The following is an 18,475-nucleotide window of genomic DNA, read 5'->3' as shown; positions in this document are numbered from 1 at the left end:
AACGCGGAGCAGCGGGGCAGCGCGTAGGAACGGACGCGCCTCGCCGCCCCTCGTGAGCGGCCGGTGCAGCTTTCGCTGTTTCTTCTGCTCTGAGATCCTGGAATGGCTGTTCACGCAACAAGCGGCCGCGGCTCCACGCACGGGGGGAAACGCGTTGGTGAATCAGGCTGAGCTCGGTTTGCTTCAAGGCTCTACCTGCGGAATTACAGCGGTGTGACAACCTGCCTTTATTTCCTCTGCCGGACCGAGGACCGGAATGAGCTGGACTGCTGGATCTGTAAAACTCTCCTGAAAAGTGCCCCGCACCGTGCAGCGGTTCTACGTTTTTCCGCTCGGGCTCCGTGGCGGAGCTGCTGTGATCGAACTGTTCGTGGGGAGGAGAACAGCCCCAGTCATGGGCAGACACCCCGATACTCCCCCCCAGCTAAAAGCCTGCTTCACATTCCGGGTGGTGTGGATGATTCAAGCTTTCCTGGACCTGGCCGGCTCCCAGGAGATTTACGCGCCGCACTCGATCCGGGTGGAGGGCGACGTGACGCTGGGGGGGCTCTTCCCGGTCCACGCCAGGGGGGTCCCGGGGATGCCGTGCGGGGACATCAAAAAGGAAAACGGCATCCACCGGCTGGAGGCGATGATGTACGCCCTGGACCAGATCAACGGCGACGACGAGCTGTTGCCCAACGTCACCCTGGGCGCCCGCATCCTGGACACCTGCTCCCGGGACACCTACGCGCTGGAGCAGTCGCTGACTTTCGTCCAGGCGCTCATTCAGAAGGACACGTCGGATGTGCGCTGCACCAACGGAGAGCCGCCGGTGTTTGTCAAGCCCGAGAAAGTTGTGGGGGTGATCGGAGCGTCGGCCAGCTCGGTGTCCATCATGGTGGCCAACATACTGCGCCTGTTCCAGGTAGGAGCTGAGCCCGCACCTGTGACTGAGCTCTGGCCTCTGATGCGTTTTCATTAACAGTAGCTTCGCATGTACTTATGTAACTGCACATGTCACACGCAGCCCCAGACGCTGCGGCCTGTCCCCCCCCCCCCAGTCTCCGCTGCACTTCGTCCAGTCTGAAGCGGATTCCTGCACAGCGGGGCCCCCTCGCTGCTGCGCTGGCTGCAGCCTGTGGAAGAGCCTCTGAGTGTGAGGTGTGACCAGGCTGGGTCAGGCTGGCACAGCGGGCCCAGGGACTGTGATGAATCTGGCACATGTTGACACATTAGTGCAGAGGTTGGAGCAGCGACTGGGCGTGTTTGGTGTTTGTGTGGCTGCTCTGCTCCTTTTCAGATCAAAGATTTAGCCCCCACATATCAGACACTGACATCACAGATTGGCAGGCTCAGATGTTTCCTCCTGCTGCATTTATAGGCACAGCGCAGGACCTTCCAGGTCTAAATGATGTGGATCAAACCATCCATTAAAAATGCTGCTTGTGTTACAGCTCACGTCCAGTTTGGTGGTTTTAGTCCAAAACCTGTTGAGTGACGTTAGAGTTTCTGCACAGACACATTCACAGGCTTTTCCTTTTCCTCAGACATGAGCTGTTTTTAATCTATGACTGTTTTTATGCAAACCCTCTCCTGAGAACTGGATCTAGTTTCAGCTCTCTGTACCTGGGTAAATAAAGGAGAATGGAAGGGAAGCTGGGCAGTTCTGGCTGACCCGCACCTTCTCTGGTGGTTCTGGGAGGTCGAGGTGACACAGGGAAGTGAAGACATGCAGGCGTGAATGCAGGTGTGAATGCTGCCCTGCTCCGGCTGCCGTTTGTCACTCCGCTCTCGTTCCTCCCTGCCGTTACTGCTGCTTGTTGGGCAAATCCTCCCCTTCTCCGTCGGTGCTAATACCCTCAGAGCTCCGCTCAGACCCTGCATACGTCTCCCAATTACAGGCTGCCGCTTCAACTCAAAGCCCTCAGCTCTTTATTTCTCCTCCCGTCGGCTCATGTTAACAGGTCATTCATCCCCACATCCACTTTTCTGATTTATTCAATTACAAGTTGTCACTGCATTACACTTTCACGTCATCCAGTTTATAGTTCTGGTTATTTTGCTCTTCCCAGACAGAAGCAGCCCTTCTCTCCTCCAGACCGACAACTATCACATTCACCCTCCACCCCCAGTATAAACACAGCCATCACAGACTGGGAGCAGAAATATTATCAGTGCTCCTCACTGTGTTTACACAAAAGCTTACATCACTCATTCATATCCCGGCCCCAGTGCTGCGTGAGCTGAAGCTGCAGCCCTGCTGTCGGTGGTACAGGGGTGCTCACCTCCAACAAGCCTCGTGTGTGTCTGTGCGCTCGTGTTTTATCCAGGCTGTAAATGAGGGATCACACATGACGTGACTGCTGATGCAGGCGCCAAACTCCCAGCTTCTTCGGGACGTCCAGGGTCATGGAAATATTAGTGGGATTAGTTTGGTTTGTGCTGGTTTTTATTAACAGCCCTTGAAAGGCAGCTTCACTGTGGGAGCAGAAAGTTTTTCTCCTATTGAATTCTTTTAAAGGACACAGCACGAAAATGCTGCTTTGTTGTCGGCAGCTGTGTGGAGGCACATGGACCTGCAGGTAAAAGTCTTATTGATTCACCTTATCTTCAGGTGTGTCCAGGATTGTTGAGGTTCTCCTGATAGTGAACTGAAGTTGCCCAGTGGGGGAACAAGTCTAATATTGACTAAATAACATGGCAGGAAGCAAACCTCATTTTAAGCATTTAATAATCGTCCATACCCAATTAATCTACCGCGGCCGGTGTAGAGATGTTGAAGAGAATAGCTGTGGGGCTGTGGGGTCGGGGGGCATTAAGCTGAATCTCCAACACAACACAGAACGAAATGAAATGGGAGGGAAATTATTTCCCCCTGTGATAGAAAGTCATTTGCTCCACAGCTGGTTTCACTTCGTTACCCTCCTGATGTTCCTAAATGGACGATTTGGCACCGGAGTCGCATCATGAACACATTAAGGCCTCGCTCTCTGGACTGCCCCCCCCATCCCCGGCCAGTACGACGTCAGATTTAGTTACAGCAGTCGTCTAATTTTAACCGAACCGGGTCTAAACGGAGGCCACAGCCCTGAGATTTGTCCACCTGCAGTGACGTGTAACACACAGTAATGAACGTGTCCTGCTGACAGAGGCATCACATCACAAAACACAGGGAATTACTGCAAATCAAACTCCTAATGAAACAGTAATGAAGACCTGAGCGTTGTGCTGTGTTCACAGCATCCTGTGAAAAGGCTGCATGATAAAATGCCTTATTGATTAGTCAGTGGACAGAATAGTAATCAGTAAATGTTTTAGTCATAAATTTACTCAAAAAGGCCAAAATCTGCTGAATGTGAGGATGTGTTTTCTTTGGAATATATGAGGGACACCTCAGTATTTCTGTTTTTTTATTCATTCAGAAAAAGCCATTTGAAGGAATCAAAACAATCAACCAAGCAAATCATCATCATCATATTAAGTCTTGATGAAAAGAGTTGTAGCCACATTCATGTTCTCAGTCTTTTCCATCCCATTTTTCTTTTTTGTCCCCCCCCCCCCCTGCCTGCTTCATTAGGCCGTAACACTCAGCACAGGTGCAGGTTGACTGGAAGATACAGGATCATTAAACTCCCCCCATCATTGCACATTATGGAGTATACCCACAGAGGTAGCCATAAATTTTAGCGAGCTGAAGAGCAAAATAAAAATGCGTCCTCTCCCCATGTCTCATATAAAAGCAAAACAAAGTGTTGCTGTTGGTTTTAATTGTGAGGGTGGGGGTCGCTCTCAGATAATTAGCGGCAGGTGGGTTTGGGTGATTATAAAACATAAAACATGGTGCGATATGTGTTGTTTTTATCAGCGATGATGGGAGTTAATGAGTGAGATGTAAGCTACAGTCCATTAGGTGCATGCATTCTTTTATGACTCAACCATATGTGACAATATTAATGTTGATGATAGCAGAGACAACACACGTAGGCTCAGGATTGTTTTTCCACTCACTTCACCAAGAACGAGCCGTGTGACTGTTCTGCCATGTTCTGAGAGTCTCACTGTCTGACCTGCAGTATGTGGTGTACACATACTTCAGCCACAACCTGCAGCTGCTGATCCGTGAAACCAAATCTCTGCTGTTCAGATGCTGATTCAGCTGCTTGACCTGTTGCTGCCGTCAATAAGAAGCATCTTCCCTTAAGGAACGTTCTGTCTGATGTTAGAGCCTCTTGGAAGGAACAGGTTTATGGACTAAACTCATCTACAGTCTGTAGTCTGAGGATCAACAACATTCAGACTCAAAAGTGTTCAGGTCTAAATGGGACTGAGCCTGTAACCACGGTGACTGGACACAGCAAAGACAGAGGTGACTGTAACCACGGTGACTGTACACAGCAAAGACAGAGGTGACTGTAACCACGGTGACTGTACACAGCAAAGACGGAGGTGACTTCTAACCATGGTAACTGTACACAGCAAAGACGGAGGTGACTGTAACCACGGTGACTGGACACAGCAAAGACAGAGGTGACTGTAACCACGGTGACTGTACACAGCAAAGACAGGTGACTGTAACCACGGTGACTGTACACAGCAAAGACGGAGGTGACTTCTAACCATGGTAACTGTACACAGCAAAGACGGAGGTGACTGTAACCACGGTGACTGTTCACAGCAAAGACGTTGGTGACTGTAACCACGGTGACTGTACACAGCAAAGACAGAGGTGACTGTAACTATGGAAACTGTACACAGCAAAGACGGAGGTGACTGTAACTATGGAAACTGTACACAGCAAAGGCGGAGGTGACTGTAACCACGGTAACTGTACACAGCAAAGACAGATGTGACTAACTATGGTAACTGTACACAGCAAAGACAGAGGTGACTGTAACCACGGTGACTGTACACAGCAAAGACGGAGGTGACTGTAACTATGGTAACTGTACACAGCAAAGACAGAGGTGACTGTAACCACGGTGACTGTACACAGCAAAGACGGAGGTGACTGTAACTATGGTAACTGTACACAGCAAAGATGGAGGTGACTGTAACCATGGTAACTGTAAACAGCAAAGACAGAGGTGACTGTAACTATGGTAACTGTACACAGCAAAGGTGGAGGTGACTGTAACCATAGTAACTGTACATAGCAAAGACGGAGGGCTGCCTGGGAACATCGACTGACAAAAATGGGGCCAATATGTGTGGCCAGTGTCGAAACACTGCAGGAAGTGCATTAGTTGATTTTTGCCACAGAATTTCTTAAGGTAACTTTATTTAGCAGATATTTACTTAAACTGCAGATGCTGCTGTTGCTGTAGTTTCTGTGAACTGACCTGAGGAAAGCTGGTTTGATATCTGCAGAGCAACTGAGAGCAAAAAATGTTTGTTGCTGTTGTTGAATTATTGAACTGTCACCACGACAATAAAGAAATACCTTTCAGGTTTTGGACTCTTGCTCAGACCTGGTCAGAATATTTGGTGACGTCACTTTGGGCTTCAGGAAACATTAATTGTTGCTGTTGAAGCAGGAAAACCACATTTTCCTTTTGCTTTAATTCGTGACTTTGCTGCTTTTGCTGATCTCCATGCTGCTGTAAATTGAAGACATTTGGGTTTTGAACTGTTGGTTTGATATGGAGCTGGTTGCAACTGTCTAACACCTTTTAATTAATTAGTATTTCGCTCACTTGCTGCAGATTCTCAGCCATTGCGTTTCAAACTCTGCTGTGGTTTCAGTCTGTGGAGATAAATCAGCTGCAGCAGATATTTGGGTACATGCACTTAATATGCATGAATGTCATGATGTTTGACAACAGACAGTCCATTAATGTAGATAATATGTTGGTACATATCAGTAATTTAGCCTCTCATTTGTTACTCCCTTCTGTTTGTAAGAAACAAATAGTTCTATTTACTGACTTTGTCTTTACTGTCAGACCTGAGGGAGTCACCCAGTGACTCAGGCTGAGTCTCTCACTGTGAGCCATGATGAGCTGGACGTTTCAGCTTCTCTCTGATCCTGAAGTTAAAGTGTAAGAAACGAGGCTGAGGAGAGAAACCAGCATTTCTGTCCACACCTCTTCATCCTGGTTGTGAATGAGCATCGGTTCAGTGAGAAAAACAGGCAACTGTGTTTGTGCTAAATATCAGACCTGAGTCAAGCACCGCTCACATAATACTGCTGACCGGTGGGTACATCAGCATAAATACTGGGTAGGCCGGTTAAAAAATAAACGCTAAAAATATTCAGTCCAATCATCTGTGACTGAAATTTACCTGACAGTCTCATAATGACTCATTTAAATATGTGTTGGCTCACAGAGAGAAGGTCCTGCAGGGTGAATCCCTGGTTGGTGCTGGAGTCAGTCCAGGCTTCCTCTCACTGCTCCAGTTTCTGAGACAGTTTAGACTTTTCTGACTGGGCAGTTGGACTTTTAGCTGCAGAGAGCTCCTCCATGTTGGAAATGACTACTCCATGTTAACCCTGGTTGCTGCTCTTTGTCTGTGCTAAAGAACGCCGCCTCTTCAGTTCCCCACTTTTAGCTGCAGAGAGCACAAATGACAATTTTCTCCTGGGGCAGCCACAGTCACTCAGCGTAAAGGGCCTTCATGCTGCTCTTATGAAAGTGACTGGGTTTGTCGCTCAGTCTGTGTCCATGTCCTACTTGACTGACTGTTGATGTGTCCAGGTGCATGTTGGGATATGCTGCAGCTCCATGTGAGGCGGGGACGGGGAGCAGCTCAGTGACAGTCCAGACCAATGTTGTATTTCACAGCACTGGGTAAAGGTTTGGCCTCCACAGACTCTTAACTCCTTTTTTATATTCACTGAGGCGCCACAACACGAATGTTGATTCCTTAGAACTACACTTGTTGGTTGTAGCTGGGCCTCCCAGTGTCTGTCTTTCATTAGCTTCCAGACACTCAGGTGGTCCCTGTGTGGAGGAAAGACAAATCCAGTCTCCGAAGGGAAACAGTCAGTAACGTAAACACAAAAACACCCTCAGCACAGCTGCTGGATATGAAGCTCCTGTTTCCTGTAATGTGTGTGAAGGGTGTGAGATCCTGTCTCACTTGATTGATTACCTGCTGGCAGAGTTGCTCCTCTACATTACTGATTAAAACTATTAATCATTTAGAAATATGAATGATTTGCAAAGCCTCTCTTTCTGAGGCAAAATTCAAAGTAGCATCCAAAATTTTTGTTCCACAGTGTTTTGTTAATGCAGCTGCTGTTAACAAATCATTCGCCATGCAATATCACAGCCCATCTCTCTGTTATTGACTGTTTTTGCTGCCTTATTGGAAAAACAAATAATAAGAGACACAGGGAATCTGCAGGTCTTAAAATTTCTCTGTGGCTCCCTCAAAAAGGCCCAAGGAAGTACTGGAAATTTACAACAGTGATAAATCCTGTTTGAGAACCGGTGAAGGCAGAAACGTTTGTTCTGAAAGGTTTCTGTGAACGCTCGGCAGCTGCTGGAGCTGGAACGATCAACTTATGGCCGGATGGCATTCACAGCTTGTTTCTGAGGGAAACAGCAGTTTAATAATTCCATCATTAGGAAGAAGTGTTATATATCTTCTATCTGGGCAGTAAGAGTATGAACAGTTTTTCATTATTCTTTAGGTGATGTGCTTGTGAAACAGGTTCAGTTGCACTGTGTGTGCTAACACGTCCTAAATCTAAGTAGGTTAACCAGCTGTTTTAAATTTCCAGTAGTTAACCAGCTGAAGTCCTGCAGGAAGCAGCAGCAAAGCAAGATCTCGCTCTCGGGTTTGTCTCTCCTTGTTTTCTCTCTCCTCCATCCTGATTTCGACCCTGAGTCCAGCCGCCGCCTCACAAAGCTGCAACCTTGCATTCTATTAATGGGGCCCCCAGGAGAGTCCGGCTCCACTGTCGGCTGCTCCTCTCCTTGTTTCGTCTTTGTGTTGCTCCTCAGCCTCTCACAGCTGCTTGGGAAGCTTTTTCTCCTCGCTGTCTTTGCTAAGTATAAAAGAATCGCTGCAGTAGACTCAGCCACACGGGGCCAAATATCACCGACAGACAAGCTCCTGAGGGTCTGGGACTGTATCCTTTGTGTTTTGGTGCACTTTCAGATTAAAAAGCCTCTTTTTAGTTTGTTGATAGTGATTTTACATTAACGCAGGTTTGGGCTCAGATCTATTTTGTTCACTGAGCAAACAAACTGTCACCACAGGGCCGAATCCTTTAAACATAGATTTAAGCATCTTAAATTACTAACTAAGGATTTGCAGGGTGAGGGAACAATTTTCGTTTGAATTTACATTTAGAATTTTCTCTTTGGGACAAATTAAATGTAAAAGCGTGTGGATGTGAGGTTTGTCTGCGATCACGGACACACACCTCCTACAGGACCGGCTGAAACGAGGTATTAATGATGAGTTTGTGAGGCTGCGAGTTTGGAGAATCTGAGTTGGTGTGTACTGCATGTATGAAAAAGCTCACAGGCAGGAGGTTCTGCAGAGGGATCACGACGTGTTTGTGCATCAGGCCCAGTCAGGAAGCAGCAGGGAAGTTCTCATTACAATTTCTATGGCATTGTGACTGGCCATTATCTTTTTATTTCATTAGCTGACATTGCTGCAGGAGTAATTGCCTTGAGTTTATTAAAAATGTACTTAAAGTCTGAATGTGATTGTAGAACTTCCCGGCCTGTGGGTTTTTTAAATGGTCACTCAGGAACTGAAGCTCTTTCTGCTGCTTGACAAGAGCCAAACGTCTGATTTTTTCCAATTGGTGTTGTTTTTGTTTTTTGAAAATATGTCCTCGCTGCAGAAACCCTGCTCCGATGTTCAGGCCTCTGTTTGTTTCTGGGTGACCACCCGTGTTTTCAGAGCCTCGTGAGGCATGTAGAGTCCTGTGGGTTCATGTGTTAGGGGCAGAAAAGTCTGTCTGTTGTTATTCATCTGACATCTGACTGCAGATAAAAGCCTCATAGATGTCAGGCTCCGGCTCCATGTGAGCAGCCTCAGGTTCGGTTTCAGTTCCACACAAAGGATTTCATGCAGTAAATGTGCAGAAATGAGCTTTGCAGATGTCACACTGGAGCAAAACATGACAGAGTTAAACACAGTTGAACTCGACTGTGTTTCCCAGTGAATTAGCAGAAACACAGTCGGATGAGGGTCCAGATGTTCACGTTCACCTCAGGATGAACTGGAACAACCGCTGACCCTCTAATTCTTTGACCAGCACCATCATCGGGTTTATAACCACAGACCTGCAAAACTACTCACTTTCCCATCAGCCTCAGCTTTAATCTGTGCTAATCAGCAAATATGCAAGTGTTAGCATGCTAACACGCTAAACTAAGATAAAATGATCTCGGTTCATTCTGATGATCAGTCTGGGCCCAGTTTTGAGTAAAGGATGTAGCATCAGCCTGGCAGCGACTGCAAACACTGAGGGCAGTGATTGACTCCGACGACACCGGTGCAGCCTGACAGACCCAGTCACTGGCTCTCAGCAGCTTCTGCTGCAGCTGATGTGTGGAGGCTGATTCTGTGGCCCAGGGAGAAAAGTACAGCAGGGAACAGGCCTCAGTTCTGCTTCCTGTGCCGGGGTACTGCATATCAGGACACATGGAGCAGGGCCAGGCAGACCTCCTGAGAGTGGAGTTTTTTAGCAGAGGGATCGATGCCGTTCCAGCTCAGTCAGTCAGCAGGTGAAGGTCGGCCGAGAGACACGAGTCCAGCTGGTTACTGCTGCACTGCACGTCTGCCTGAAGAATCTGCTTTAGTTAGGACTTCAGTGAAACAGCCAGTGGTAGAAAGTAACTAAGTACATTTTGCTCCAGTAGTGGACTGAAAGGATAAGACCAGAGATTTTCTCTGTTTTATTATTTTACTGTTGTTTTTAATAGTTTTTGGACAACGATGGAGGCTCAGGCCGATAAGCTGAACCAGGTTCTGGTTCACCACGTTCATTGGTGGTGCCAGTCTCTGGACGGGATCTGGACTCAGTGACACACACACAGAATCAGCAGCAGCTTCGATTAATGAGAGAGGACATTTTGTAGTGAGTCAGCCACAGGAGTGCAGCTGAATAATCACTGAAATCTTTTTCTCACTCTCACGGCTCAGACATGATGATCTGTTGCCTGTAAATGTGCGAATATATTTGAAATAAAATCTAAAACCCTATTTGAATAACCACAGTAATAATAATAATAATAAATTCAATAATAAGTATTTTAATAAACTTTAAATTCTTCATAACTTATTTAACATTTTCAATACAAGACTTTTACTTGTCATGAGTATTATTACAGTGTGGTATTAGTACTTTTACTTCGAAAACTTCAACTGGCTGTCTTTGGTTCTCTACATTTCTCCAGGTTTGTTTCCAAACATGACTTTGACTACAGTTGTCCGGTGTCATGTCCCCACTGGTGTTTATTTAACGCAGTAACACGTTTTGCGTCATAACAGGAAGACACCTGTTTTTCTCCATCAGGAACAAATGACGGTAACTCCCTGTTCTTTGGTTTTCTTTGCACTTGCAGCAGCGTCTCCTCCTCCTCCTGCTCCCAGTCTGCCTGTTGCTTCACCTTAGCTGTCACCAACACTGCACACACGCTGCAGCCTGCATGCAGATGTTAGTCGCACCACAACAAACACAGCAACGTCCTTTAAAGCAGCAGTGGGAGGTGTGACGACTGTGAACGGGAGTGTGTGTTCGGTGCCAGCGGGTGGTGGGCGACTGTCACATACATGATACGATGATAACTGAGCCCAGCATCACTGCAGCAGCTGTGTAATTACATGTGTGGCGGGTGTGTGATTGCGGCTGACGAGACAATAAACAGTTCGGAGTGTGGAATTAACCTGTGTCAACACAGTGTTTTTGTATTTGCATGTAGGTCCAGGTTCATTTGGTGCAGCTCTTACAGCCTAATGATAGATCTGTTCTAGTTGCTCATTTGCAGCATTTTGTCATGTATTTTGATCATTTTACACAACACACATAATAACCACACACACACACACACACCCTCCAGCCTGTCACCATCTGTTGGCAGGGCCCCTGTCAATGTAAATAATAAAACGGTAATAATTATATGTAATTCAAAAATACGTCAGGCCTGGCAAAGTGATACCTCTGTTGTCTCAGAGGGTCAGCCTGTGGCAGCTGCAGCCGCTGTGGGGACCAGTTGTGTTCTGGCTTAGGGTCCGACTGATTTAACACGAACCAGTATGCAGTAGTGCTGCCCTAATTCAGCCTGTGCCAAGACTGACGCAGCCCTAGACCGAAAGCCGTAGTGGTTTAGTCTGTTGTGTTGAGTCTCCTTGTGGTTGATTTGTGTCTCTGCTGGTTCTGTGTCTGTTCTCTAGTGATATTGTGTCTCTCCCTGATAGTTCGTTTTCTCTCTGTGGTTATTTTGCATCTTGTTGACTGATTGTTATAGCAGCTCTAAACACTGTGACCCCTGACCCTGCGCCCATAGACCCATTCAGTAACGTGTCCGTGGTGGGATCTGCAGCTGAACTGACCTGTGGTCAGTTCATCACAGAGTTCATCAGTATTTGCCAGAGAAAGTAAAACTGAACAGTTTCACCTGAAGTTGTTTGACCTTCTCATTAGAACAGGAGCTCATTTGTATACGACCTCCAGTATTCAAGAGTTCCTTTATGTTTCTAGTGCTGAGCGAAGAGGACAGGAGCACAGTGACTGCCATGTTTTTATTCATGAATGCTTGGAACTGTTTGGAGGGCAGCGTGGTCTTAGTTACTGCAAACACAGCAAAGCACAGTAGTGGATTCAAGGGTCAGGACAAATGCTCCTCCAGCTGAAGAATCATCATGCATGAGAAAGCAGAGTGGTGCGAACATCTCTGGGTCAAGACCTCATGTCAGCAGACATCATGTAGCAGGTTGCAGTCGGACTGCGTCCTCTGATCTCTGCGCTGAAAAACCTCACTGAATCAGTGTCCAGAGCTAAATGCAGAATCCATGTTTCACAGCAGAGCGAAGCCATGTTGGAGGTTCTGTGAGGCTGTGAGAACGTCAGGGGAACAGCAAACTCAGTCCAGTTCATCCAACATCTGAACCACGTTTCATCCAGCAGCTGCTGAGACATTTGAGACTGAAAATCACAAGTACGACACAAATCTAAAATAGACGACTCGCAAACCTCCACCTGTTCCTGAATGACACAGTCTGTGGACTGTGGACTCTTATTCCAATACTCTGCACTATGTTCCAGCTCCTTCACCTCAAACAGACTCAGAACTTGTACTCAAAACATTTAACACGTAAAACTTGTTCCTGAGTCCCTCAGAGTCCCACTGGCATTTGTGTTAATTAAAATAATTAGAAATCCAGCCTCGGAACAGTATTCAACTGATAAATGCAGCAAATTGTAATAACAAACGTGTTTATTTTGTAAAGATGATGTTTTCCTTCCTCTACTGTTACATCCTTTGTTCCGTGGTATCGAAGAGCCTATTGGTTTATGCGTCTTCTATTTATTTGCTTCTCATTTTCATTTCTGTCGCCCTGCTGGTGGCGCTGCAGATGAAAACAGGGTCGATGACCAGGGGGCCACGAGTGCAGCTGTGAGGCTGGAGCAAAGTGCTGGAGCGATATCAGACCTCCACACAAACACGCTGCTCCACGGCTCCAGAAACACTGGTTACATAAATTGCTTTAAAAGCACCATAATGAACATTGGATGAGAGAATTAAAGGGGTGAAATTATAATGACATCACCGTATAATGAGAGAACAAGACAAAAAAGACACATCAGCTTCAAACACTGATGTACCGTCTCATAAAAATAATGAAATCATTAATTAGAGCACGTATCCGGGGCTCCGTCCCAGATGATTATTCTGCATATCTGTCGGGACTGAAACAATGGCTTCTGTGCTGCCCTTTCATGCTTTGTTCTTTGTCGTACATGCAGATTCAGACGCTGCAGTGGTTCCAGTCTGAATCACTGCTGCTCTGCTGGAGAGGAGCTGTTTGCAAAATTCAGAAACATTATTCATTCCTCAGCTGTCGGACGACACGCCAATCTGCAGCCCATTGTTTAATGGGATCTGTGGCTCAGGAGCACCAGAGTCACAGAACTTCTCTGTTCTGGAGATGGCACTGCAGCGCCAGTGATACGGACCTGACGGTGTTATCGATTAGCGGTCGCAGCAGAGACCGCGTGAGTGCTAACGCTGCAGTGGGAAGAGTTTCTCTGGGTTCATCTTAAAGGACGTCAACACACCAAGAAGTCAAAAGTAGAGCAGCTATGTACCTTGGGCAAAAGAGCTTCAGTGAATCAGTCAGGCAGCCTGAGCAGCCCTGACAGGCCGGGAGCCTAAATGCTGCCTGCTTCCGTTCCTGCATTTCTGAACCCAAACACGAGGATGCAGGCTAGAAGCTACGCCGCAGGGACGCTCGCTCAGTGACCACTCACTTTGGTCCAGGCTCAACTTTCTCAACAGAACAGTGGATGGTGATGAAGCTGAGTCCTGTATCTGCTGATTTCACTCTGGCTTGGTTGGCCCAGTGCTGATCTTGAGGGTCAACTCTAGGGTCAACCTGTCAGGACATGTCTGACGTGCGTTATTGGTTTTTGTCCCAGATACTGTTTTAGCAGTTTATCTAGAGAAAAGCAGCAGACGATGGTCAGACTGGGTCTTTGGACAGTTCAACTTCTTCTTCTTCTTCTTCATGTCCAGTCCACAGAGAAACGCTGCCATCGGCTGTCTCCTGCCTGTCGCTCATAATGTTTCAGAGGATATTTGAGCCTGTCTCATCTTTCCTCTGGAACGTAGCTGTTTGAATCAGCAGGGTGCAGGGCAGTAAGCAGGCCCAGCTTTTCCACTCTCTGCGTGTGAACAGCCCTTTAGTCTTGTTTCCTGTGAAGGCTCCAAAATGGCCCAGGGCTTCGAGATCTTATGCATCTGAACGTACTGAAAGAAGTGAATGATAATTTCATGTAGCTGCATCATTTTCAGCCTGTTTTTGTGCTGGATTTCCCAGACTTTGACCTGCAGTCACACAGAGAGAAAAGACAAAATCTGAGCTTCTCTGCTCTTTTTTCTTCTTCCCTGTCACACGTTCCTCTTCTCTTTACCTCCCACACAAACACACATCCTCATCCTTCATGCTCTCCCCTTCTCTTCAGTTTCTTCAAACAAACGCACACTTCACATAACTGCACTCCGTCTCGTCTCTTCCTGCCGCTCATTACTGTCACAAACTGGGGCGCTGGGATCGCTCGTCAGCCTGGCTTCACCTTTGTCTGCTGCTCTGGTGCCGCCACACGACTTTTACTCTTTTCTGCCTTTTCTCAAAAGGAGAGTTTCTCCCGGTGTAGAAATCTGACTTATTGACTCATTTCATCTTTATTATCTTATATATTTATATCTCATATTTATTATCAAGATTTCGTTCTAATTCGGAGCTAATTTCGACATAAATAAAGGCCGACAGCCGAGCGCCTGTGGTTAGTTCATGTGTCTCTTAGTGAGTCATGTGATGCAGAGCAAACTGCTGGTTTTGCTGCCCAGGGATTGAGACTCAGTGAGTTTGTGAGACGTAATAAGCTTCGGGTCCTGAGCGTAACAAGCTTCCTCTTTTCTTTACACCTTCTCTGCTGGAGACAGAAGTGACTCATCTATTATGACTCATTTCTTACTTTATAACTCATTACCACTGATACTGCGTGGAGTTGAGAGCGTGTACTACATGTCTGAGGGAAATATTGTGCTTTTTACTTCAGCTGAGGATCTGAATGATGTTTCTGTCTGAAGCCACTGTCACAGTTTTGTCTGTGCATGTTTCAGTCACCTGATTTCAGGTTGGACGTGCGACAACAAATGAATTTATGCTAAAACCGAATTAACACTAATCAGTAATTAGTCTTTAATTGTGTGGCCTCGGTGTGTGTGTGTGTGTGGCGCTACGCTAATTAAAATATAACTTCACTTTCTTATAACTGAGTACAGTACGTGCATGCAGCTCATGTACTTGCCCTGGCACTGTGAATAATTCAAGGTGAATAATTCAGGTTTTTGTGTTGAAAACCAGTGAAAACACAAATCCAGGAGAAACTAGCCAGCGCTCGGTGCTCACACTGTCTGTTTCTTTGCTTCTTGTCTGAAAACTGGTGTCACTTGAGTTCAGCGTGTTGCTACAAAGGACTTGGACCTTAGACACGTACAGTATGTGACGGCTCCTCTGTTGAGTCTCATGTTATCACGTCATCATATGGAAACAGGTTAAAAGCTGAGACTCGGTCTCACCTGTCCACCTGTCATCACCTGACACTTGTTTCCTTTGCTGCTGTTTTCATTCACTTGTCTCCACCTGTTATAAATTCATGAAGCATCTTGTCACATCACCAGGATGGTGATAAAAGTTTTCTTCTACCTGAGAGACACCTGACACGGGGCAGGGGGCGGGGTTTACCTCGTCACTATGAGTGATTATGTTCACGAGCAAACAGGAGCATGAAGAACCAGATCAGATTAATGTTCGGACATAAACTATTTGAGATTCTGCACCTGAAACAAAATAAAAGGTTCAGTTAGAACCTGACACTGAGAAATCACCACTGTGGCTGTAAAGCTGTTGCACGTCGCTCACACTGTGTCGTGGTCTGATGAATCCACCCTGACAGCGGTGCTGTGCTTGTACCAACCATCAGCTTTGGATTTACTGAGTTATTGATGAGCTGATTGCTTCTTTATTAACTGCTGCCAATAAAATGTGTATGTAAAAGTTCTTTATTGCTGCAGGCTCATTACCTGCAGCTGCTCTCAGTGACTCAGGAGCTGTGAGTCACAGCAGAGATGAGGCAGTCCTGTTAGAGCTGACGCCCTCCGACCTCCACCATGTGGGAGCTACTGGGACTGTTTTGGGACAGTGGCTGCTCGGACCTGCCAACCCCGAGTCTGAGCAGAGTAAAGTCGTTCTGTGCTGCGCGTCCTTATCTTGCCCCCACAGGTCAGTGTGGGTCTGTGTGCCGACCCATCGAGCTGTGCTGTTAGTTTAGTGACGCCTGAACACACAGACCCACTGGTCACGGTCAGATAGGAGCCAGATTTCAGAAACGGCCTTTCCAGACCGACTTTCCGCTGCACCACAAACTTCCAAAGGGCCAAGATTATCTTTTGGCAATCAACACAAAACAACAAACCATAAATTATTCACTGCACTAAAATGTGGCACCAACAGAGGCCCACAGGTGCAGGCGATAAGCTACGAGACTTGGCCCAGATTGAATTAACCTGCAGGAAAATGGTTTGATTATAAATCCATTAAGTCAGAATTTAATGAAGTCAGTCTAATCAGTTTGTTTGACATTGATTTTCTTTCCATTCCAGCGCAGCTTCAGTCAGGATGTTGACTGACAAACAGTGGTGTGACTCTAATCAATGGGCCAGAACCACACTCAGCTTTAATGTCTGCTAAATGAATGGAAGAGAACAATGCGTTCCTAATTGGACAGCGAAGACTCCGACCATGCACTAAATTTCTCTGGCATGTTAATGCAAATTCAAGGCTCATTTGCTGCTGTTTAACACCAGCGCTGTGATGGGGTGTATGCGTGAGAGGCTGTGTTTTCCTGTCCGACTGCGAGTTTCCACATGTGTGCACACAAACACACCGGCTCACTTAGGGAAATGAGGAGGGAAGAGAGAAAGTGACAGTGCAAACATGAGGCCAGGAGCCTGCAGTGACACCAGGGGCGCAGGAGGTTAGTCAGGCTCCTCAACCACAGAGCTGGAAGGTTTCAGTTGTGATTCCACGACACCGACCCACACGTAACAGAGACCAGTCGTCTCTGTAAACAGTGACGGCCGTCCTCAGAGTCTGGAGCTGGTTTTTGGAAACAGACGGGCCTCCCATTGTTGGTGAGGAAGAACCATGTGAGCCAGGTCAGCGGTGTGGCTCCCTGCTGGGTTTTTAATAGTTTGTGGACAACAATGGAGGTCTACGGCTCAGACCCATAAGCTGAACCAGGTTCTGGAGTCACACACATTCACTGGTGCTGTCGGTCTCTGGATGGGATCTGGACTCAGCAGCTGAAAGTTGATGGAAAGCTGCTTATAATGAGATTCAGGTGAAATCATCCCATCGGTCCTTTCAGTGTATGTTCTCAAATAAAACCTCAGTGAGGACTCTGGAGTCGTGTGTGGGTCCATTTGGCCACCCTAATCCAGAGCCAGTGTTAATGCTGAGATAACAGTTTTCTAATATTTGTGCCCTGGATAACTGCAATAAATCCATGAGAACCAGTGATTTTCATGATGGCCGTTTGTTTTTCTCGTTATGGTGGGAAACGAGTGGAAAGAGAAAATGATAAGTATGAACCCAGAGTTGGGTTGACAGCAGCTGAGAAGAGGAGGAGCTGTTTCCTTTTTCCTCTCCTCTGACGATGTGCCTGTTTCTGCAGCTGTTGGGACACTGGGGGTTTTCAGACATTGCCATGTTTGTTGCCGGGCAAAGCCCAGCTGTGGTAAAACAATAGTCCTCCGTGACGTACACAGAGAAAATGTGTTTTCTGCGGTAACAGCTGAGCTCCCAGCGACACTAAATCCTATCAGTGACTAAAGGCAGAGCTGAGCGTGACACACGGCCCCGGGCCTGAATCATTTGTCGGTCCAGCACTTCAGGTTGGAAATTTGGTTAGTGCATAGAACAGGGTGCAGCAGCTGGAAACCAGGTCTGTACGACGAGAGCCTGAGACGCCGGCGCTTTCCTTCAGCAAACCTTTGTTTGAAACCTGAACAGGCTTCTACACAGTTTGGGTTTTATTGGTGTCATTTGTCTCTCTTTCCTTTTAACTAACATTCGGATGGTTCTGGTCCGGGCTGACTGTGATAAGTAAAGTGTGACAGGAGACTAAAGCCCCTTCACAGCGTCAGGACCACAGGACAAAAGGAAAATAATCTATTTATATTTCAGGAATTATTTCATGTCATGTGAGTACAGATGCAGTATTAGCTTAAAAAGAAGTAATACTATCTCAAAATAAAGGGGGGCCCTAACACTGTGGTGCAGTGGGTTTCCTCATGCAGCACCAGGCCCCCCCCCAGCATATTAACGCTCAATAATTCAAAGCTGAATATCATCCATCATCTGCTTCTTCTACAAGTCACAATAAGCACCATGAAATATTCCCCTTTTAATGCGCTGTGCACCTGAGGAGGTGAAACGTTTAGTTGACTGATGCAGTCAAAGTACATATTTCAAGTCTGAGCTGATGGTGGGAGTCAGTTCAGTGCCAGCATTCACAGTGTGTGTACTGACTGGGTGCTCTACAGGCGTCACCAGTGTTAGAAATAGATGATTTAAACACCTTTACATCCAGATCCAAGAGACAACAGAAGGTCCCCATTCAAAATCTCTCACGTCAGGTCTGAGCCGGAGTGTCAGAATAAATGAGCTGCTCAGATCAGCTGAACGGAAGCTCGTCTAGAGTTAACGTCACAGTCACAGAGTTAAATCCCTCAGT

At 46.7% G+C, this 18,475-nt stretch overlaps 1 protein-coding gene across 1 annotated transcript in view; it reads left to right on the top strand.

Moving 5' to 3' along the window:
• The first annotated feature begins 394 nt into the window (after positions 1–394).
• Positions 395–18,475, top strand: part of grm7 (glutamate metabotropic receptor 7) — a 164,148-nt gene continuing 146,067 nt past the window's right edge. Inside the window, exon 1 of the mRNA XM_026306234.1 lies at positions 395–907. Within this exon, the coding sequence (XP_026162019.1) occupies positions 395–907 (513 nt within the window). The remainder of the gene's footprint in view (positions 908–18,475) is intronic.

This window comes from Mastacembelus armatus, chromosome 5, assembly GCF_900324485.2.
Source record: "Mastacembelus armatus chromosome 5, fMasArm1.2, whole genome shotgun sequence".
Lineage (NCBI taxonomy): Eukaryota > Metazoa > Chordata > Actinopteri > Synbranchiformes > Mastacembelidae > Mastacembelus > Mastacembelus armatus.
The sequence above is the reverse complement of the archived record's forward strand: the minus strand, read 5'-3'. Positions and strand labels throughout refer to the sequence as shown.